At 50.3% G+C, this 24,389-nt stretch overlaps 1 protein-coding gene across 1 annotated transcript; it reads right to left on the reverse strand.

The window, feature by feature from the left end:
- Positions 1-5,935: 5,935 nt before the first annotated feature.
- GPR19 (G protein-coupled receptor 19) lies at positions 5,936-21,744 on the reverse strand. The gene is made up of 3 exons (XM_056116325.1): positions 21,506-21,744; positions 8,818-8,973; positions 5,936-7,260 (listed from the first exon to the last, which is right to left on the reverse strand). Exon 3 carries the CDS (start codon positions 7,236-7,238, stop codon positions 5,991-5,993), a length of 1,248 nt encoding a protein of 415 aa, XP_055972300.1. The 5' UTR covers positions 7,239-7,260; positions 8,818-8,973; positions 21,506-21,744; the 3' UTR covers positions 5,936-5,990.
- Between the last annotated feature and the right edge of the window lie 2,645 nt (positions 21,745-24,389).

The raw sequence follows: 24,389 nt of genomic DNA on the forward strand, positions 1-24,389 counted from the left end.
CTTTGCTCACTTTGTGTTTGTCGCTCACAGGAAGCCCGTGTTCTCTTTCTTCTCTTTCTCCCCGCTCATATCTTTCTAAAGAAGTTTCGTTCCATCGAAATGATCTTGCTTCGCTACAGAAATAAACTAAAGAGACTGCTTCTGAGAAAGAATCAGGGAGCTTCTGAAAAGGGGGATTGGTTCAGCAGAAAGGCAATGGCCCAAAGGCAAGGCTTGCTTTCTGGAAAAAAGTGAGAAGGATCTATAATGTATGTCACTTGCTTACATTCCGGGAGAGGAACATTTTACGCTCTGGGAAACTGCTCAGAGCGAGCCTGTTTGCAATGCTGCAAGCAAAGATGCAGAAATTGGGGAGAGGGGTCCCAGAAAGTGTGGGTGGCATGACCACCAGTTTGGTGGTCTGATAGGTTTGGTTTTTTCTTTCTTTTTTTTTTTTTTTGAGGGAATGGGCGATGACACCATTTGTAAAGTGGGTTTAAAAATAATATTTTGACTAGTCATTTCGGGTCTGTAAAGGGTATTATTCGGGAATTGCCTCTGATGTGTGGCTGCTTTGTGCTCTGAATATACTGATTGATTGGTTAATCTACAGCTGCTTTGTGCCTGCCGGGCTCCCCAGCTGGTTGCTAAGCGACGGGGCCTTCTGAATCCGCCCCAATGACAGGCATCCCCAGGCGGTAGCAACTGCCACTGGCACAGCGCCACCCAGCGGCCACCTAGCCAAACAGCGGAAGTGGATGGGCTTCAGGCCTGCCGCTGATCAATGGGCAGGTTATGAACGCCGAGCCGCTTTCGTAGCTTCTGCGCATGGAGCCTTTTTTCTCCAATAAATGAATCATCCCCCAGCCGGCAGAATGGCTGGACGTGTAGGCAGTTGGCATTTACAGATACCTCTGAACAGTGACGGGTGGGGACTCAGTCTCCCAACATACCTCTGTCCGATGTCTCATTCTTTGCTCCGCTGACATCTGTTTTAAAAGCACAGCCTCAGTGAGAGCCCAGCCTGGTGAAGGAATTCTGCCCACTCCCAGTTCTATTCCTTCGAAGTGAGTTTTATTTTCCCAAAGGGTACTGACTTCCGTGTATTCGAAGTCTAAAAGGCCAGAGATGGGGTCAGAGCGATAGCACAGCGGGTAGGGCGTTTGCCTCGCATGCGGCCGACCCAGGTTCGAGCCTCGGCATTCCATATGGTTCCCCAAGCACTGACAGGAGTAATTCCTGAGTGCAAAGCCAGGAGGAACCCCTGAGCATTGCTGGGTGTGACCCAAAAAGCAAAATAAATAAATAAAAATAAAATAAAAGGTCAGAGATAGTACAGCAGGTAGCACGTTTGCCTTGCACGCGGCTGACCCGGGTCTGATTCCTGGCATCGCGTATGGTCCCCTCAACCCGACAGGAGTGATTGCTGAGTGCAAAGTCCTGAGCACTGCCAGATATGGCCTCCCCAAACAAATAAAAAAAGCTCTTAATAAAGATGTATGTGTCCATACATGTCCGCAGGTAGTGTGCGTATATGTATGCATGCATCTGTAAGTATAGGTGTGGGATTAGATGGAAACATCCTCCACAGCACATAGTCCTTAAGACTGAGACAGGAAACTGCACTTTCCACGAGCACTTTGGTGCTCCTCGGCATGCCCAGAATGGTACCCAGGCGAGGTAAATGCTGTGGTGATTCCCTCGGCGGTGCTGAACCTCAGTGGCTCCACAGAGCAGGTAATGGGGCCGAGGAGATCGCTCCAAGGACTGGGGCACGGGCTTGGCAGCTGGGAACCCTGGCTTGATCTCCAGCGCCACCAGGAATGTCCCCCAAGCCTTGCCGGATGTGGCCCCAAAACCAAAAAGAAAAACCTCTCCTCTGTTGGATGGCTCTGTGCATGCTCGCAGTGTGTGTTGGCTGGCTGTACTTGCCTGTTGTGCCCAGTGGACAGCCCAGAGGCCCTGGGTAAAACTGCACTCGTGGTGAGGCCTGGCCTCTGGCAGGCAGGGGTGCAGTAGCACTGTAGCACTGTCCTCCCATTGTTCATCGATTTGCTCAAGCGGGCACCAGTAACATCTCACAACAAATTGTAAGACTTCTTGTTACTTGGACTGTTTCTCCGCAGCAGTGGGAGCAGTGGTCTTGCCGGAGCTCGAGAGGGGTCCCCAATCCCACCCAAGGATGCACCTATCCCTCTGACCATGTGGGGAGCTGGAAGCGGGTACCACTGTCTGCTCCAAACCCTGCTACTCCCGCGGGAGGCGACATGAACTTGGGGTCCTGAGCCCATGTGGGCGCCCGGGGAGCAGGAACTGCCTCCCGCTGCCCAGTAGCCTGCACCGCTGGGACTTAGCTGGTCCCGGCCAGGCAAGTGCCACGCTGCTGACTCAGGCCAAGCCGCCTCCTGGCCAGCCCGTACCTCACTGCAGTCTTCATCAGCAGCAGGGGTGGGAAACGGAGCTGAAGACTCAGTAAGTTCCCCCACAGGGAGGACGGCGAGCCAAGGAGCTCTCAGGCTGGCCCGCGCCTCAGCTGCCATTCCTGGTGAGACTTTCTACAAAACCACTCTCCACGAGTCCGGATCACCGGACTTGATCATCGGGGCAAATGCACAGACCGTGCCACAGGGGCAGTGCTGTGATTTGCCACCTCCAAGTGTGAGCCACCGGTGGTGCGTGCCGGCATCAACATTTTGCAAGACAGCCCAGAGCTTATCCATATGCTAGTCTTCAAGTTTCAGCTCAAACCTAAATATGTGTCTGCATCTATGTGCGTGTGCATTGCTGCGTACCTTTACACAGCATTGTAGCACTGTCCTCCCGTCGTTCATCGATTTGCTCAAGCGGGCCCAGTAACGTCTCCATTGTGACACTTGTTACTGTGTTTGGCGTATCAAATACATCAGGCTTTGCCTTGCGGGCAAGATACTCTCGGTAGCCTAACGGGCTCTCCGAGAGGGGTGGAGGAATCAAACTCGGGTCGCCCATGTTGGCTGCGTGCAAGGCATACGCCCTTCCCGTTGTGCTATCACTCCAGCCCATGCTAGATTTATATTCTTTTTTTTTTTTTGCTTTTCTTGGGGGGGTCACACCTGGCAATACACAGGGGTTACTTCTGGCTCTGTGCTCAGGAATTAACCCTGGAGGTGCTCAGGGGGCCATATGGGATGCTGGGAATCGAACCTGGGTCGGCCACATGCAAGGCAAATACCCTACCCACTGTGCTATTGCTCCAGCCCCTTTTTTACACTTTTTGTGTCACACCCGGCGATGCACAGGGTTACTCCTGGCTCACACACTCAGTAATTACTCCTGGAGGTGCTCAGGGGACCATATGGGATGCTGGGAATCGAACCCGGGTCAGCCACGTGCAAGGCAAATGCCCTATCCGCTGTGCTATCGCTTCAGCCCATACCTTTATTTCACTTACAAGGGAAAATGTAATAAATCATTGCAGGGATCGTTTCTATTTTTTCAAACAAGTTTGTCCCACAAAATTGAAGGAGTCAAGAGATAATACAGTGAGTGAGCCGCTTGCCTTGCACGCAGTCAGTGGGGGTTTGAGCCCTGGCACCACATACCGTCTCCAGAGCACTGCCAGGCGTGACCCCAAAGCACCACCACCCCCACTCTCAAACAAAATTTCAAGGGTTATGTCAGAGAACCATTTAGTTTGCTCTCTTGAGGGGCCATTTACTGTGGAATAAGAATGTGCGGAGAAGAGAAAACAACGATCTTTTAAACTTGACTGAAAGAACGGTCTTAACTTTAAAAACTCAGCTCTGTAGTTGTTCTGTGGATGAAATGTCTCACTGTTGTTCCAAATATCGGGCCCGCATCATGTTCTTCACTTGGGTCTGTGAGATGAAGGCAGAGAGGCAGCTTTCTCCATCTCAGAGGTTCAGCAAAGGCCAAGAGAAGGGAGGGATGAACAACCATCTCGGGCAGGAGGCCCACGAGGCCTGAAAGTTTGGCCCCTCAAGTGTTTTCTAGAGACATGGTGGCATTAAGAGCAACGGACAGGCTGTTGGAGCCCAAGAGTGAGCGGCATCCCCGTCAGTCATCTTCCTCTGGGTCCAGCATCCCCAGCTCTAAACCAGAGGTGAGAATAGATGCCTCAGAGAGGCTGAGGGGATCCACTGAGGAAATGCAACAAACAAGCCGAAAAACCAGAATTACCACCTGCAGCTCTTGTCAACTTGGAGATGAAACGCACGCCCACTTTGGCTGTAGCCCTTTCCTGTCTAAAATATTTTGGGGGTGTGCTCATCCAACGTTGGCAATAGGGGACCTGGAAGTACAGGCGCCAGACCTGAGTCATCGCAGTATGAAGAGGTGGGGGTCACCCACCCAATGCTAGAAACTCCACACGGGAGACACGTGTTGACTCCCTGGGAGAAAGATTCTCGCTGGCCCGGTCACCTGAGTTATAGCTCAGGGCAGGGCCAAGAGAGCTGCTGGGATTAGAGAGGTCACCTGCACAGACAGCCCATCTGTCACATTCCCGTAGGCATTCTGGGGGCTGGCCCAGGACACCTGCTTGTCAGCCAAGTTTGGCATCAAGAAGGGATGCAGTGAATGTCCCACATGCTGCTTTGGTGGGGGGTGATGGGCAGGAGAAAAAAAGAGATGGGATGAGAGATGATGTGTGAGAGACGGGAGAGAAAAGGCACATCTCTCACACCCTCACACCCTTTCCCAAAGAAACCCGATTACGATTTAATCTTAAAGGCTCAGGCTGGGGCACAGGCTTTGCAAACAGGAGTCCAGAGCTGGGGCACTGCATGATGTCCTGAGCTCCACCAGGTGGAGCCCCCAACCAAAACCAAAACAATCACAGAACTTGCTGCCTAGCAAGTTCCAGAATAGTCTATGGAAATCATACAAAATACTTTCCATAGCCGGTCTAAACAGGGAGACTGGGAAGGTTGATGTGAAAAACAGACTTACAGGGCCAGAAAGGTAGTACAGTGGGTCGGGCGATAGCCTTGCACACATTCCACCGAGTTCGATCTCTGGCACTCCTTGTGGTTCCCTCAGCACTGTCAGGAGTGATCCCTGAGCACAGAGCCAGGAATAAGCCCTGAATTTACCCCCCAAAAAATGCAAAACAAGCCAACAACAGACTGGAGCCTGGAGATAATGTAGTAGTGAGGGCACGTGCCTGGCACAAGGTCCCCCAGAACCACTAGGTGGAAGCCTGGAGGCCCCGAGAACTGTAGGGGTGGCCCACAGCATGCAGGGCCTGAGCAGCACTGGGCCCAGGTTGGCTGAGAACAACCAGTGGGGACCCTGGGCCTCCTGAGCATTGCATGGGACCCAGCCGCCCAAAATAAGAAACCAGAACAACGTATACATACAGTTAACTTTCCTAGGAGCAGCTCGGTAAAGATCTGCAAGTCTCTGAAATTGTGACCCAGAGGACCTCCCTCAAACAGAAACACACAGCCCTAAGCTGCCAGGGAGGAGTAGAAAATAAGAGGCAAGAAAACTAGGGTGAGGAGCTGGAGCGATAGCACAGAGGATAGGGTGTTTGCCTTGCACGTGGCCAACCCGGGTTCGATTCACAGCATCCCATATGGTCCCCCGAGCACCACCAGGAATAATTCCTGAGTACAGAGCTAGGAGTAACCCCTGTGCATCTCTGGGTGTGACCCAAAAAGCAAAAAAAAAAAAAAAAAAAAAAAAAAAAAAAAGAAAACTAGGGTGAATCACTAATCAGACCATGTTCAACTTAGGGGTTTTGACCTAATGGAAAATCAGCAGCAGGAAAGCTTTCTCTCTTTCGGAACAAAACAATGAAAAGGCTGTTGACTAGAGCTCTGGGTGAATCCTCCCCGCCACCAAACAAAAAGCAGCTCATATAAAACCCACAAAGCAAGATCAATACATGAAGGCATCTTTACAAAATAAACATCGCCCTCGTTTGATTGAATAAACAACTTCGGTTTTTATACATAAAGCTTTTTAATCTCTGGCACATTAACAGTGATTCAAAGAATTCCAAGAACTTAGACAAAAGTATTTGGCGGATTTGAGTTAATGGGCCAAGCCAGTTTTTTTTCCTTGGCTTCTCTGTCAAATGAATCATAGATGGAGTCTTTGGTTATAATTTTGGCCGTGGGAGGCATTTCTGAAATGCCCACATAGTTTTTTTTGGCCATCCTGGAACTGGTCGTGATGGTATAGGCATTGCTTCGGTAGCATTTCATAGATGACATGCAAAAGGTCTCCTTCATTCCTCGCCTGAAATTGGCATTGTAAATTGAATACAGAGTCGGTTTCGAGGCAGAGGAACTGAACGATATCCACGTGATCGCTGTGAAAACCAGGGAACTTTTCTGATAGTCCCGTTCAGGCGGGTGCCAGAGCTGGGCGATGTGGAAAGGCAGCCAAGAGAGCAGAAAGAGCAGGTTTAGAATGAGGAACATCTTAATCGTTTTCACCTTTGTCCTCGGGACAATGTTCATCGTCCTCCTCACAGTGCGGCCATCAGCGCCGATTCTCCAGATATACTTGACGACCTTCTGGTAGAACAAGATGATGAGGACGGTCGGGATCACATAACCCACCAGAAAGTGGAGGACGGTATAGGCGGTGCCTTCCCAGGAGGAAGGGAGGAAATAGTTGCAATGGTGGTCCCAGCTGGAGCCGTAGAAAAAGAACACAGGGGTGACAAAGGCGGCCTCAAAGATCCACGAGGCCGCGATCATCTTCTTGGCCTTCTCTCGGGACACCTTGAAGCTCAGCGGGTAGACGATGGTGTAGAAACGGTCGATGCAGATGGACAGGAGCACGTAGATCTGCACGCCCGGTGTGAGATACTGGAAGTAGCGCACGACTTTGCACATGGCGCTGCCCAGGCTCCACCGGCCCGTAGCAAACTGTAGCAGGACAAAGGGCGTGCTGGCCACGCTGATGAGCAAATCGGCACACGCCATGGACACCACGAAGTAGTTGGTGGTGGACTGCGTCCTCCGGCTCCGGTGGATGACCAAGCAAACCAGGGAGTTGCCAAAGATGGAAAACAGCCATAGGGTCCCGAAAAAAACGCTGGCAGTGGCCACTTCGCCGGGCTGCAGGCGGAGATGCGTGTCGGTACCATTGGCCCCCCAGCCCGGCTCCTCCTGCAGCGCCCCCAGGTCCTGGCTTGGCTGGGGCACAGCAGGCTCCGTGCAGCTGTGGTTGGGGAGGGGCCCCAGGACCGTGGGAAGGACCAGAGGCAGCTTTTGGGCGTCCATTCTGTGAGTAAAAACCATACTCACTTCTCCCCGGAGAGTTCTGGATAAAGAAAGAAGAACAAGACCTCCCGTTACAAGGCTGTTTGATCCATGAGCTCCGCAGGCCACCAGCCTGAGCGAACCCTCAGACTGGCTGTCATCTGCAAGTGAGTGAGGAAAAACCGACCCTGTGTGTGCAGAGAAAGCACACGCCTCCATTTCCCCGTTCAGTTGGGAGCTGTTTTAGCAGCTGTCAGCTCTGGCTCTTTCTGCCTCCCTGACTGCACCCTTAGTCACATGCGGTCGACTCACTCCAATCCCTCCTCCTCAGCACAGCCCTGGTCCCCCCACCCAGCAGGGATCACAGAGATTAGGGAGTTCAGATCTGGCAGTGGAATTGCTGCTGGGATTCTGGGCAGATTATGTGAGAAGGTGCTGAATAGCTGACACCCAAGTCAGGCGGCTGCAAAGGAAGAATGAGAAGAGACACACAAACATGCACACACTCACACATACTCACACACTCATACACGCTCACGTTCATGCATACTGATACTCATTCATGCACATTCATATTCACACACTCACACATGTTCACATTCACACATTCATCCATTTATTTGTGTTCACACGCATTCACACACATGCTCACATTCACACACTTATTCTCATATGCACACGTTCATATATTTATACCCACATGCACATATTCATACTCATATACGCTCACATTCACATATTTTCATATATGTTCACATTCACACATATCTACATACAAACCCATTCATATATATTCATTCATACATGCTCAAACATATACTCACATTCACAAACATATTCACATACTCATACCTGCTCACATTGACAGAAATGCTCACTCACATTCACACACACACACACACACACACACACACACACACACACACACACACACACACGCCAGTTCCAGAAACAGCAAGAATCTGTGAATCTGTAGACTGTCTGTCTGTCCTGACTGTTGGCGGAATTTCCAGGACAGAAGCATTAGGGAAGCACGTGAGCAGCCGGAACATTTGGGCCTGGGCTAGGAGTGGCTCAAAGTTTAAGTTGCTGACCGAAAACCATGCTGGTACGCCTCCAAAGAATGTGACCAGGTCACTAGAAACTTGAATCATTCTGAAAGTTAACAATAACCAATAACTGTTTCTCAGAAACTATTTTTTTAAGTTTATAATCCTTTAATCTTAAAAAAATGATGAGGTCTCATCTTTAACATTTTTAGTCCTTAGAAAACTGAATCTCACTGTGAGGGAACTGATTTAATGAATTCCAGTGGAGAGAACTCTGGCCGAGACTGGCTGGTCGAGGGAGAGCGTGAGCTGAACCAGTGAGAGGAAGCACTGGTGCCACCCGGGCAGCTCCCTCTGGAGCCAGACACAGGCTGGGAGGCGGGACGCACCGAGGGTCCCTTTAGGGGCTTCCGTGGCTCTACGGGAATGTCTGGAGTTTCAGAGTGGGAACTGACTGTCCTCGTAATCCTGTTTCCCTGAGGGAGTTCTGTGTGACCCTGTGATAACAGGAGTGGTAAGAAGTGGCAGCCTGGCCCTGTCCTCAGCACACTCCACGCCGCCCACGTTACCTTCAGGGCTTCTGTCCATGAGGCCGCCTCACTTCACTGCTCAGAGGAATGGAACCTGGCGAGGCATTTCCGCTGGGAGACGTCTGTGCGTGGCGGATGGCGGCGGTCAGGAAGGCAGCAACCAAGCTGGCCAGGGACACCATCAGGACACACAGTCTGGAAATGGGACAGCAGAACCGATGTGAGCCCCCACCTAGAATCTGACCCGCTTCAGCAAATTCCACTTCATCTGTGCCCCCAAAACATACACACAAAACCTTCACAATGTGCTTTCACTTCAAGATCAAGTAGAGGAGAGCAATTTCCCAGACAGCAAAGAGCGCCTCGCAACTATGGGGGGTGAAGGGATGCCTGCAGCCTCGGGGGAGCTTCCGGCCATCAGAACACAAGCCTGAAAACCTCCGAGGATCCTTGGGGTTCTGCTCAGGGCAGAACTCCTGATGGTGAGGCTCTGGGGTCTCAGGCTGCCACCCTCATCCCCCTCTGCCTGCACCTCTTCACCCCAGGAGCCTGACGAGCACAAACGGAAGGAGTCCAGTCCAGCAGGAAGTGGTGTGGGCTGCGGTACTTAGGAAAGCTGGGGTAGGGAGGGCTTTACTAAACCAAAGGGGAGAGATGGGCAAAGGGCCGTCTGCCATAGCAGAGTTCGATTATGGAACCATGGCAAGAAGCCACAAACCAGGAGGGAGATGAATGCCCAGTGGGTGTGGGCTGAGGGAATTGAAAGGCAGGAGGGGAATTAGGGGTGCAGAGGATTTGGGCTATATAAGGAAGATGGGGGCCAGGAAAGGAACCCCATCCTATAGGGTGGGGACAGTCTGTGTAGACTGAGTTTGGAAGGTATCCCTCCAGGTTTATCTTTGGGGACCCCTTTCCATGAGAGGCATCATTTCTTACAGACCAGTCCTCCCCAAGTCTATGGTCTTTTTCTTTTTTTACTTTTTTTTTTTTTTAAGTATCACTGTATCACTGTCCTCCCATTGTTCACCGATTTGCTCGAGCAGGCCCAGTAACATTGTGAGACTTGTTACTGTGTTTGGTATATCAAACAGATTTTATTTGGAGGGTTTTATGGCATGGAGGGAGAGGGTGGAAGAGAGAGTAACGCGTTCATGAGAGAACGCAGGTTTCTCCAAGGGCAGAGAGAGCCCCTACACACATCCCAGCGTTAGACACGAAAGCATGAAAGTCCACATCTCAAGAGGGGAGATGCGGGTGACACATGTGCTCGGCTACGCGGGCACAAGCAGCACATAGGCTCAGGCAGCATATGCGCCCAGTGGTCTTTCTTTATTCTATTCATTTTGGTTTGGGGGCTACCCCCAGCAGTGCTCAGGGCTTACTCATGGATCTGCACTCAGGGATCACTCCTAGCAAGGCTGGGGGACCAAATGGGGTGTTGGGGTTCAAACCAGGGTTAGCCGCTTGCAAAGCGAGGGCCTTACCCACTGTCCTGTCTCTGCCTTCTCAATGCCCCAGCAATTAAACTGAACTCAGCTAGTCCCAGGGTTACACCAGAGGCTGATCTTCATTCCACCCCTCTGCCCATACCTCAGATGTGGACATCCATGTCCCCAGGGGGCTAAGGGTCCTGCTCAGTGCTTGGTTCCTGCAGTCTTCCAACTCCGGTTTTCTTTAGAGCAGTGGCTCTTACGCTCAACAACATGGTGGACTTTGAAATGGGAGCTTGGAACACACTGGCCCTAGACCCGGGCTATGAAGTCACTGGTATGGAGTGTGGCTGAGCACTGGGAGGTCTCAGGGTGCCCCAGGGGCCCCAATGTGCAGCCAAGATTGACACTTCAGGAGAATCCCCGCCCAGATGCTTTCACCCCTTCCAGGAGGAGTATGTGCTCATGCAACACTCTTCTTTTTTTTTTTTTTTTGCTTTTTGGGTCACACCCAGCAATGCACAGGGGTTACTCCTGGCTCTACACTCAGGAATTACTCCTGGCGGTGCTCAGGGGACCATATGGGATGATGCTGGGAATCGAACTTGGGTCGGCCGCGTGCAAGGCAAACGCCCTACCCACTGTGCTATCGCTCCAGCCCCCGGCACTCTTTATATTAGTACATAATCACTGACTATTTGCTGCATTGCGTCCAGCAGGATAGGGGCCTGAAATGACGACACCGAGCAGTGAGGCTCTGCCAGGAGGTTCTACTGCAGAATCAAAAATCTGGAGATTCTCAGGGAACAAAGCACTAGTGACCATGGAGATGGGGTGAATGGGACTGTGGAGAAGAGCAGGGCAGGGAGATGGATGTCACCAGGTCAACCGCTCAGGCACCGCAGAGGAGGCTTAGGTGTCCTCAAAGAGGCCTGGCTCCCCCTGCCACCCAGAAAAGGCAGCACGGCATAGATAGAGCTCAATTCTAGACCACCAAAGGTTTCAGGAAGCTCTCCCCTGCTCTATTCATTTGGAAATAAAATATGCTTTAAAAAAATTGTTCTAGTTTATTTAGGAGGCCTGGAAGTGCTCAGAGTTTACTCCTGGCTCTGTGCTCAGGGATCACTTCTGGCAGGGCTCAGATGCCAGAGATTGAACCTGGGTCAGCTTTCAGTCAGGCAAAGCACCTTCCCTGCTGTATTATCTCTTTAGCCCCTGGAAAGAAACTGACTTCCAAGGGGTCACTTCCGAGCCCCGAGGTCTGCTTCACTATGTCAGGTCATCCTCTGGCAGTGTGTGGGGTAGGACAGGAAAGACGACCCCTCTTTCCACTCAACCATCTCTCCCATCCCGCCCTGACTCTGTCATGGGTCACGCTCGCTCCGGGTGAACCTATCAAGACTCTTACTAAAACCTGGAGCCCCGGGCTCCCTAGAGTTGTATTTTCACAAGGAGGAAGGGCCATGGTAGCTGGACAAGCATGGTCTGGAGCCAGGGAGGTGACAAACCTTTTCCCCCAGGCACTGTCATTTTTTACTTTGAACATTAGCTTCCCACATTAGCTTAGGAATTCCTTGAGGAAACAGATCTTTGTCTCTATAGCCCTCAGACAGAGAGATAACAATAAAGGTTTGCTGGATGTTAGTGAAAATGATGTAACAGTTAAAAACAAGGTAAGGTGGCTCTGCGCTCAGGAACAACCCCTGGAAGAGCTCAGAAGACCACGTGGGTGCCAGGGATAGAGCCCAGGGCAGCTGCTGCAAAGCAAGTTCCCTACCTGCCGCACTATTTCTCCAGCACACGCTTCTGATGCACGCTAGGACACTTGTAAGTGTGTTTTCTCAAGGATTAATTCTCTGGGGGAATGGGGAATGTATCTGTATTTTTTTATTGTTGCTTTTTGAAAATCACACTTGGATGGATGAATGATTAGGTCCTAGTGAGAGGACCACAAAGTAGAAGGTAGAGACATGAGAGGCCTCAGTTTACCCTTCAGCCAAGGCTGTTCTGACTCTATCTCTCAATGGTCAAGTATTGTCATAAACAGCCCCTCCCACTGATTCATTTTCCTGCTGAAACTATAATCAACCACAGGAATTATTAAAACAAAACATTTTTGGGGGGAGTGGTCCACACTGGGTAGTGCTGGGGCCCCTCCTAGCTCAGTGCGTTGGGAGCCTCCCTAACAGTACTGAGGGAACCCCACAGTGTGGGGGATCAGACCTTGGACTCCCACATGCAGCTACTTCTCTTTGATATTCTTTCTGGCCCTGCAGTTACATTAGTTACATTCTCTCTGGCCCTGCAGTTACATTCTTTCTCAAGAATGCAGTCCAAGGTGGCTGGAGCAATAGCACAGCGGGTAGGGCCTTTGCCTTGCACGCAGTCAACCCGGGTTTGATTCCCAGCCTCCCATATGGTCCCCCGAGCACCTTCTTGAGTGAAGAGCCAGGAGTAACCCCTGTGCATCGCTGGGTGTGACCCAAAAAGGAAAAAAAAATATGCAGTCCAAAAAAAAAAAAGAGTAGATAAAAAAAAAAAGAGTAGATGAAAAGGAGTTCCTCTTTTGTATTAAAAAAAAACCTTTTTTTTGTTAATTAAATCTGGGGCACTATACCTGGCTAAGCTCAGGGAACTAGGTGGTCTGAAACGGGACTCCCCACAGCTCCTCTGCTCACCAAGTCACCACCCTGGCCCCAGACCATTTTTTTGTTTGGTTTGGTTTGCAAGCCACACCTGTGCAGTTCTCAGGTCTTACTCCAGCCTCTGAGCTGAGGGATCACTTCTTGAGGGCTCCAGACCAGATGTCAGGACAGAAACTGACCCTGTCATCTGGAAGGCAGACGTCCTGTCCGCTACTGTCTCTCAGAGCGATCATTCTTTTTTTTTAAACTGAATCACCACGAAATAGTTACAAAGCTTTCATAACTGAGTTTCAGTCATACAACGATCGAACATCCACCCCTCCACCAGTGTACATTTTCCACTACCAAAGTCCTCAGTATCCCTCCCACTACCTCTACCCTACCCACTGCCTCTAAGGCAGGCTATCTTCTTCCTCTCTCTATTTTTGGACATTATGGTTTGCAACAGAGAAACTAAGAGACCTTCATGTTTGTCCTTTACTTTCAGCTCACATCAGAAAGATTATTCTTATTTCAAATTTGTTGAAGTGTAAAATCCAGCCAGAATTTGTACAATACTAAACTTTTGCCTGATCTTGTTAAAAGAAATCCAAATCTTTTGTCTTTTGGGACCACAGCCAGCGGTGCACACAGATTTTTCCTAGTTCTGTGCTTAGGGATCATTCCTGGTGGGCTCAGAAGTGCCAGGGATCAAACTTGGGTCACCTACGTGCAAGGCAAGTGCCTTGCCTGCTGTCTCAAACCAAATCTTTTTGGTAGGATGGGAAATATCTGCTGAAACAGAAGCGCTACATAAGGTCATTTACTGATTCATTACGGTGAGATTAATTACAAAGATGACAGGAGCCGTGATATTAGTATTGACGAGATAAGAGACTTATTTTGAGTCTCCTACTGGTCAGGGACTTTATCTTAGGCGCCATGCAGGTAATCCCATTAGCCACCCAAAGACAAACACTGAAGCTCTATCCCAGGGGTATCCTGCTGGAAAGCGGCCATCCCAGCATCACCTCCCCCCAGAGTCCACAGGGCATTACATCATGGGCCTGAGTTCAGAGGGTCACACTGACTGCCAGGAAAAGGTCCTTCTCGATCCCTCAATCAACCCACGAATATAAAATTATACCCTCCCAGCTTCGTGCCTACCCACAGATACATCTGCTCAAAATGCTAGCTCAGAAATATGTGTCAAAGAGAACACTCGGGGCGGGGCTGGGGGTGGGGAGTCACTCCCACAGCGACCACAGAGAGGCTGGTTGACAGGCTGGCTGGAAGATGTGGCCCGTCTGAATTGAGGAGCCGAGAGCACTGGGAATTCAAGGCCTGGATCCACATCCCCAACTGGCAAATGCTCAGGAGGCCACACCAGCCCTCCAGGAGCTTCTTAGGCCTGAGCCTGGGCTTTAGGGAGCCATCTAGGGTCCCCTGGGCACCAGTATGGCCAGGCAAGAGAATTGAGAGGCAGAGAGGATTATCCTCAAGGGTCATCCAGCGGACTGTCAGCTGATGTGCGGGATGTCAGTGACATGTGAGTTTCAAATGAGTAACAACCGATGCCTGTATCCCTGCAGCCCCGCTCTGGTGCCCTGTATTTCATGGAGCCTTCCTACCCGCAGATCACAGTCTTCTGCTGACAACATAGATCATGACAGGAGGGTACTGCCAAGTGCTTCCCCGAGAGTGGTGAAGTCAGACACTGAGGGACAAACCCCACCTCTGTCACCCGCTAACTCACGGGCTCCAGGACAAATTATCCAACCTTCCTAAACACCAGTTCTGCTATCTGTAAAATGAGAATGACTTCTTCTTCTCCTCATGTGAAGGTTATATACGTGCCTGGGACTGAGCGAGAGTTAACACAGGATGAGGGTCACTCAGGAAGGGCCATCTGTGTCATTCCAGAAAACACCTAGTTCAGTGTCTAACACCGTAACAAGTGCTTTGAAAATGAGCTCCCTCACTCCCTCAGCTGGAACAAGCTGATCTCAGTTGCCATCACCCACAGGACAGGGGACCCCCAAGCCCCTCCAGGCTCCTCAGGTAAGTGCTAGCCTGGGGACATCCTGGAGCCAACTCAGAATCCTTAGCAGTCAATGAAACCTCTTTTAGGGCTGGAGAGATGGTAAGCAGGGAAGGCCTTTGCCTTCCACATGGCAGACCCTAGTTCAAATCTCTGCGTCCCTCATGGTCCCCCAGGAATGATCTCTGAGTTCAGTCAGAGCCAGGAATTAAGCCCTGAGCACTGCCAGGCATGGCCCAACACCCCCCACCCCGCCCCAGCCGAGCAAATGAACCTACTCCATGGGGCGCAGGGAGGAGAGAAAGAAGGGGAAGTGGACCTGGAGGGAACCCGCTTTACTGCGGGCTACGGAGTGGCATCCCTCTTCTCCTGTCATCCCACCCTATATTCTGCTGGTGCCTCTATCTGGGAACAGAGAACACCCTTGTTTCTACTTAGTGGAGGGAGAAAGCAGGGAGGACCCCATTTTGGTGGGTCAGAAGCCGCAGCCAAAAGGTGGACATCTGACTTGCGAACTCCAGGACATGCCAGGGGCTCAGCGACAGCCCCTGAGGTGGTTCCAAAACCGAGCCCCCAGCAGCTGGATCCACAGACGGGTGGAGGTGAGCAGCAGGGAGACGAGGCCAGACCCCAACACTCAGAGCAGTGAGCTGAAGAGCAGTTGCAATTACAGAGAAGGTGGAGGAAAGTGTCATTCAGAAGCAAGTAAGGGGCCAGAGAGATAGGACAGCAGGGAGGTCCTGAGTACAGAGCCAGGAGTAACCCCAGAGCTTTGCTGAACCAAAAGAGTCAAATAACCCCCCACACACCCCCCAGAAAAAAACAAACCCCACACACAAAACCCCAAATGTAAATAACTTGGAAATCAGGTTTTGGGTCTGATACCAGGTGCTATGATAATTCTAGTGAGGAGCATTTTTCTAGAAGTCACTAATTTCCTGTCACCTGTCAAGCTATTGCCATTCTAGTGGTTGAGAGGCCAGCAAGGTTCAGAGGTCACTGTGCCTCCAGGGCCCACAGGTAGTGTCTGGGCCATGGAGTCCCAAGCACAGAAGAAAGTTTTAGTGACACTGGGTGGGTGAGGCCAGGGTACCAGAAGACAATGTCTGACAAGCAAGAAAGTCTGCTCCAAAAGGCCAGGAAGCTGGGCTGGAGAGATAGCACAGTGGGGAGGGCGTTTGCCTTGCACGTGGCCGACCCAAGTTCAATTCCCAGTATCCCATATGGTCCCCTGAGCACCGCCAGGAGTAACTCCTGAGTGCAGAGCTAGGAGTAACCCCTGTGCATCACTGGGTGTGACCCAAAAAGAAAAAAAAAAGGCCAGGACGCGGAGACTGAGAAACCTAGTCCACACTCGACCCCCCTGTGTTTTAAGTCACTTGTTCCTGGTGTAGCCTCTGGTGAACTACTTTACTCTGTGCGCTGTGTCTCCACTAGTAACGGGAGGATAATGACTGTGGCCACTTTGCTGATCTGCAGTGAGATCAAAATAAAAGGCAGGACCAGAAGGAAGGGGCCGAGCGGTGGCACAGAGGGTTGGAGCACAAGGTCTTCAGGAGATGCCTGGGTCTTAGCCCGGGCACGGCCTGCTGCCACCAACTCTGGCTAATAGGGGTCAAGTAACAGTAACTGCTCACAAGTTAAGCAACGAGTGTCATTGGTACTTGTTAATCCTGGGCACTGCCAGGTATAGCTTGAAAAGAGAAAGCAAGCAGGGAAGACAGGAGCCAAGAAGCCGCGGCGTCTGGAGCAAAGTCAGCACTTGGTGAATGGTGCTCCTGTGGCCAGGAGAGCACTGAGGGCTGGAGCACGTGCTCTGCATGCAGGGCCCCAGGTTCAACCCCACGCCCTAAGCATAGCTCCCCAAAGTAAATAAAATAAAAGTTCCCTTTCAGTACCACTCAATGCTTTGGAAAAGGCTGAGAAGGGAAAAAAGTTGAAAGGAAATATACCAAGTTTTGATGGTGGCGGTTTCTAGACATTGGGGGACAGTGACTTTAATTTTCATTCTACCTTCATCTTTTCCCACAGATTTCCACAAGTACAGTGAAACTGGATTTGTATTAATCTGATGAGAACCATATACTCTTTGAAAGAGCATAGATAGAGGGAAGAACTCTCCTTGGCATTCGAGTGCTCGGAACAGAGAAGGAGCACTGCCTGAGTGCAGATCCTGCCTGCTGCTCACCTCTCTGAGCCTCAGTTTCCCCAGTGACAGTGGAGTCCATCACACACGTCACTGGGTTCCAGAGAAGCATGCCCACGATAGAACAGTGCCTAAGATGCTGGTTGAAAGGCTTTGAAAGGTGAGCCAAGGAGGGTGGGAGACGCAGCTCTGCGGCTAAACACTTGCCTGGCACGTGGCTAACCCTGGCTCAGTCCATGGCACCACATCAGCCAGGAGGAGCCTCCTGAGCACCACACTGGGAGGAACCCCGAGAAAAAAAGAGAAAACAAAAGGTTAGCCAAGGACAAGTGACTACACACAAAAACAGTCATGATGATCACCCCATTTGGCATTTTATTTATTTTCATTTGGGGACCACACTTAGTGCTCAGGGCTTGCTCCTGGTTCTGTGCTCAGGGATCACTCTGGCAGAGTTCAGGGCGACTATATGTGGTGCCAGAGATGGAGCTGGATGGGCCGTGTACAAGGCAAGTGCCTTCCCTACTGAACTACCACTGCAGACCACTCTATTGCAGCAGCGCTCTCTCTCTCTCTCTCTCTCTCTCTCTCTCTCTCTCTCTCTCTCACCCCCCCTCCCTCCCTCCTTCCCTCCCTCCCTCCTTCCCTCCCTCCCTCTTCTCTCTCTTTTGGGCCTTATGGTTTGCAATACAGATAATGAAAGATTATCAGGTATATCCCTTTACCTACTTTCAACACACAGTTCCGGTCCAAAATGATCATTTCCAAATATTATTGTCATATTGGTCCATTCCTGATCCTAACTGCCCTTCACCCGACACACTCTCGTGGCAAACTTCCACCCACTGACCAGTCCTCCTGATCCCTATTTACCCTGGCCTTGGATATCAGTCTCATAAAGTACATATATCTTTTATATTGCACAAATGAATGCAGTCATTCTATATCTGCCCTTCTCCTTCTGACTCTCCTGCTGTTTTCTGAGGAAGCATCCAGCAGTGCTTGGGGCCCTGGCGATCTCCAAACCTTTGAGCTGTTGCCCCAGTTCTCCAGGCTTTATCACAGCGTCTCTCAACACACGTGTGTAGCCTCTGCCCATTCCACCCTGGCTCCAGAGGAGACACTGAGTCATGCTCAGTCCTTCCCTCTGTTCCTGTCTCTCCCGACACAAAGACCCTCTACAAGGGTCCATGCACCCAGGGGCAGGCCCCCAGCTCCTTCCCCATACGTCACCCTTCTTCTCTCCTATTCGTGGCTAGGCCTCGCCTCCTCGCGGCCCCTCGCCATTCCTCTCTCGGTTCCATCTTCTCTGGGCTGGGGAGAAGCCCACCCATCGTGACTTTGAGAGCACACTGGGCTGCTCACCCACAGCCCCCACACGTGTGTGTAGGGGTGTGTGTGTGTGTGTGCGTGCGTGCACGCGTGTGTGTGTGTGCAAGCATGCACAAGTTAAGCATGCGCCCCTCAGGATGGCCTGGCCTCCAAGTGACTTCACCTCTCACTTAACACTTAACATTAACACTGGAGCAAAGAGCAGGGAGCCCCAACACCCTCTCCCCACCTCTTCTCCCTGCCTCCTCCCATGAGACTGAAGAGGCTGAGTTGGGCACAGGAGCCAGAGAAGCAAGTGTTTACAGCTGTGGGCCCACCAGGACACCGTGTCCTGCACACAGGCCTGGGCAGTCACTGCATAACCCTGAAGAAGCATCCCGCACAAGGCGGCCCACAGTCCCGGGAGCTCCTGGCATGCTGCGCTAGGGCTGGAGTGCCCAGGCAGATGAACAGTTCCTGCTAGGACTGGAAAAGGCCTCGAGACCTGCTCCCCCATGAAAGGTGTCTCAACAGGGGGTGAGGTGACAAGCACAACAGAGACAGAGCCATACTGTGATGTACATGCAACAGCAGAATCGTTTCCTTCCGTACCTAGATTACAGCCAGGGGCTCTCGTTGGTAAGGAACACACACCACATCGATCAGGTCAGGGTTTGCCCCCAGCACCAAAATGTGTGTGTGTCCATAAAGGACAGTATCAGGGGGTGGCTGATGCCCACTAGGGGTGGGAGAGGGTGGTGCCAGGGAGCAAACCAGCCACTCCACCAAGAAGCCACAGCTCTGGCCCTCTGGTTATTTTTGGACTAGAGCGCGCTTCTACTCTAGCATCAGCCTGCTGAGCAGACAGGACTTCAAGGATCAGTCTAACAGTTGCCAAGTTCTCTGCTCTCTGTAAACACATGCACAGGAAGTGAGCACGGACCCCACACTGGCTATAGCAGAATGCTGTCAGGGACCCCGAAACTTTCAACCCTTCACTGAAAGTTACCTAAATAATCAGGCCTGGGGCCAAGTGCTGGAAATCCCAAGCGGGAAGGCAAAGGTCCCTTCTCTGAGAAGCCCGCTCGGAGGATGGGGACAGTGTCCTGGCAACTGCCCCAGGCAGATCACAGCACAGATCAAAGGCTCCACAGAAAGGCTCAAGTTCTGTACTGGAGGAACACAATTACTCTTCCAAGTACACTTCATCTCCCCAGTTCACACAGTATTATAAAGGTAGATGTTCAAAGATTTAACTGAAAACCAAAACAAAGCATTCTTCAATGACACCCTGAGGGAAATGCTTTGGTAAAGAACCTTATGAATTTTAGATTTCTGTCCAATCTTCTGTTCGTATCTTAGACTGAGTGACTGCTAGCTTTCCCACCGCTTAGAGGAATGAGATCATGATCTTTAACTGTCAGGAGCCAGAGGGAAATTACACAGATCAAAGGGAGGAAGTCCTTACAGTTTAGAAACTTCCAGAAGGAAAAAAACAAAAATTGTCTTCTTTTCCCTTAAAAAACTGAAATAATTTGTAAAGAGAGCTCTTTCCTTATTTCCAGGTACACAAATTATTATTTAAAAATAAATAAATCCATGAGCCGGAGCAACAGTACAGCAGGTAGGGAGCTTGCCTAGCACACAGCTGACCCGGATTCAATTCTTGGCACCCCATTTAGTCCCCCAGCCCACCAAGAGCGATCCCTGAGTGCAGAGCCAGAAGTCAGTCCAGGTGTAGCCCCCAAACAAAAAATATATACAAACTACTTAAATAAATCCAGTGAATTTTATATTTTCATTTAAAATTTTAAAACATCTTAACCTATTTTATTTTGAAAAATGGTTATTTTTAAAGACAATATGCTTAAGTCTTATTTCTCGGTTCTGAGGATGGAAGAATGCTTCGAGGTTTAGTTTGGAAAAAATAAAAACAACCATGGTGTAATCCTAGATTTCTTTTTCCCCTTCAGACATTACTTGGTCACCATAAGAACACCAAGTTTTACTACCAGATATCTCCATAGCACAAGGGAAGGTAGGGACATGCAATTACTTTCTGGGTTCTATGGAGGTGCAGAACATAACTAGCGAGATAATTGAAAATTAAATCTAGAATGCACTGGGAATTTATATTTGGACCAGCTGATTCAACCCTCTCATAATGTCTGCTGAACAGCATTTATAGCCACATTTACTGTCAACATCATTTGAAATGATCCAAGCAGAAGAAAACAGAATTCAGGGGTTAAAATCGTAGACTCTGGGTTCAGATTTCCAGGGTCCAAATCTGCTTCTACTATTCATTAGCCAGGTGACCTTGAAAAAGTTCCCTAACTTCTCTGTGCCTTTGTTTCATCTCTGAATTGTGGATAAATAATAACACCTCCCTCAGGTTAGCAGAAAGATGAAGTGATCCTTCTTAGAACTACACCTTGCACGTGACAGCTTGTTCCTGGAATGACACCACGCACACTGCAAGAACTTTATCTGCATGCGTTAAATAACAATGACATACAATTTTCATTTGCCAGCTTTCCTCTTGGTGCTGTGTACAAAGGGAACAAGAGTGAAGAGCTCAGGCACCTTATTTTAACCTAGAATCCCGGGTAGGTTCCTTTGAGAACTTCCTGGAGGCGGGCCCATGAAATCTGGACTTCAGGGGTAACCTCCTGTTACCATCAGAGCCAGAGAGCTCCAGCACTCATGGGAAAGGGGCACCGGAGGGAAGACATCACACAGCACCAAGCCCAGCCCGGCTCCTTCCCGCTCCCCCACTTTCTGCCACTAACCCCCAGAACAGGGGCTTAGAAGCAGCCCAGAGGGGCGAAAGAGAATCTGACTGCAAGGACAATGAAACTGAGGCGTTCTTTGTGTGATGCTGCTTTTTCCCCTCTTCCCAGGATTCAAAGGGGGAAAACGATTCTTTTCATCAATGAGGACTTAATTTTATTAATGACCACGCTACACATTTTCCATCGACTTCTCCTTCAATAGGCACTGAGTCTGGCACATGATTCATTTTACAGAACTGCCTTTTTTGATTCTGGTACCAATCTACAGCCGCTCCCCAGCATCCAAACCAGGACCCTCCCCCCAAAATCTCCAGATTGCCTGGGAAGAGACCGAGAGATGTGCTCAGGGCCGCGCCAAGGCGGCGGGTGCGCTCACATACCTTCATCGGGACTCGCCTTCAGAGCCGGCTTCCGCGGGGCATCGTGGTCAGGAAGAGCCGGGGCACAGGGGTTCGGAGAATGCCAGAAACCAGCAGGAGGGCGAGGGAACACATTCATATCTGTCCTCGGTCTTCCCCTTGGCTCAGTCGGCTTCCTGGTAGGGAGACAAGGTGACGTTTCACGGGGTCGACGGTTAAACCATCTTCCCGCCCCCAGCCCCACGCTCCCCTCCCTTCTCCTTTCCTGGGCTCTGGAATGTGTCACATGGGAAATAGATCATGTGGCTCCAGTGGGGGGGAACGTGGCCATCTTCGCCCTCCCTTCCCCCACACTTCCTCTCCGGAGCAAGGCAGCAGAAATCTCCGCCCTGATTGGCTCGGACCAGGATCTCCATATGAAAAGGGGGAAGAGTCAACTCTCCAGATCTCCGGCCTTCTCCACTTTCTCTCCCGCTTTATTTCTCATCGGCAGATTTGGCTCCTGGGCTCAGACTTGGCAGGAAAGGGGATGATGCCTCCCCCTGGCCCCTTCCTCTCGCCTTATCAATCCCTAACACTGCAACACCCCCTCACCTCCCTCTGGAGCTCCCCTTGGCCCATTTGGGACAAAGGGGGTGTTCAGCACCATGGACAGCCCCCCTTTAAAGCCATTTGCCGCTTTTACTCTCATGTAAATTAAAATATTCCTAGAATACTTCCTTTCCCCATTCAAAGATGAATCAGACCCAATATTTAAGGGCCACAATTCCACTTGTATCAAATTACTGTGACCCTACAAATAAAAATGATTTTTACAGAGTTAAGTCCCAAAGCCCATGCCATCCTTTGAAAAACACCTATGGGGGGGGGGACTTTTCAATCACATTGTTTTCTGTATGTCCACAGCTATTCACGATCACAGGCAAAGCCACAGCATGGGCCAGGCCTGGTGGCCCTAGGCCCTGGCAGAGCTCAGGGCATGGGTGAGCAGCGGGACAGGAGCAAGAAGTGGCTGGCTGCAGGGGGAGGGGCAGCTCCCCCTCTGCTGACGTCCCGGTTGCCATGGTGCGAGGTAACTGCTGAGGGGGAAGATTTCTTTCAGAACCAGTCACCATGGAACCCTGCAGACTAAAGAAAGGAAGAGGGACAGGCCAGCACTACAGAGAACATTCAGGGAGCGTTTTCAGAGCCCAAAGAGCCCAAGAGCCCTCCCCTCCAGAATTGCCAGGGGACCTTGAAACTTGTATGACTGTTCCGATCATAACTCCCCCCCCCCCCATCCTCCCCTGGGAATAAAATGTCAGCTGCAGGTGCTGGGCAAGGGACAGGCCCGGAAAGGCGGGCAGCACATGGTATACTTCAGCCTTTACTGGGACTGCAGTTTCCAGGGAAACCTTGTTTGGGGGACCTTTAGAACTACACCCAACTGCTTCCACAGGAATCATCCACATAGCTTTATGGTGTCATGGATAACAAGATCTATATTTTTTAAGGTGGGTTGTTCAATTACCTTCAAGAAAAATCCAACTGAAGAATAAGGTCATTTGGATGGCTTCCAATCAGGAACCTGAACCAGCTATTCTTTTGTTTCACAAAACTCACAGACCACTGATTCTTTCTTCATATTATTTTTGGGCCATACCTGGCAGTGCTCAGGGTTTACTCCTTGCCCTGAACTCAGGGAACACCTCTGGCAGGGACCATATAGGGTGCTGGGGATATAACCCGGATTGGCCAAGTGCAAGGCAAGCATCCTTCCCACTCTACAATCGCTCCAACCACTGATTGTTTGTATTTGAGACTCTTAACCTGACAATTTCTGCATCACAATGCAGAAAAACTTGAGATGCATACTGCATCAGAAAAGAGGCGGCTTGGAGCTGGAATAGGGCTTCAAGAAGCTGAAGCTGACCAGACACAGGCTAAGATGTACTTGCTTCTTTTACTTGAGAGATCAGCTTAATTCTAGTATTTTGGTGTAAGAAGGGAAGTTGGATGTGTGTTTGAAGTAATTTTTAATCAAGCTGATGACTTAGCCAACAATAAAAACAGCCTATTGAATAGGTGACAGAAATCACTACACGATGTCATTGAAAACTCTGCCTAAGAGGTCTGGACAGATGGAATGGGGTTAAGATGTGTATCTGGTTTGATCCCCTGCACTGCATCAGGCCCTGGGAGCACCTCCAGGGGTTACTCCAGATCAGAGACATGACTAGTCGCTAAGCATGGCAGATCTAATCCCAAAAATCCTATCAGTGAGAGAAAAGCTATTATAAGAGTCCTGTCTTATAGATGACAAAATAGGCTTAGTACAGATAAGGAAATCTGACCCAAATCACACAGTTGTCCAGTTTGGGAACTGGATTCAAAACTACTTAATCTGACTTCAAAGCAGACATACCCTTTCATAATAGTCTCTATCACGAATAACAGACTAACCTAGAGCAACTGGTCAATCTAACCTGAATATTAGGACCCTTTTTTGGGGGGTGGAGGGGGAAATGTATTTTGGGCCATACCCAGTAGTGCTCAGGGATCACTCCTGGTGGGCTCAGGGGACCATATGGGATAGTGGGGATCAAACCCGGGTCAGCTGTGTGCAAGGCAAAAGACCTACTTGCTGTATTATCCCTCTGGCAACTAGTATGACCCTTTGACAGGAGAAATCATGAAGAGTGCTTCAAATTCTCTCTCTCTCTCTCTCTCTCTCTCTCTCTCCACACACGCACACACACACAGACACAGACACAAACACACAGACACACACACACCAGGTTATTCATTCATTTCAGGATGACTTTATTCAGACTTTGTCGCTTAAAGATTACAATGACTATAATTTAACAAGGAATCAAAGGAATCATAATCTAGAATATTCAGGATGGCTATAAAATGTTACATA

This window comes from Sorex fumeus, unplaced genomic scaffold, assembly GCF_029834395.1.
Source record: "Sorex fumeus unplaced genomic scaffold, SorFum_2.1 ptg000003l, whole genome shotgun sequence".
In the NCBI taxonomy this organism is placed as follows: domain Eukaryota; kingdom Metazoa; phylum Chordata; class Mammalia; order Eulipotyphla; family Soricidae; genus Sorex; species Sorex fumeus.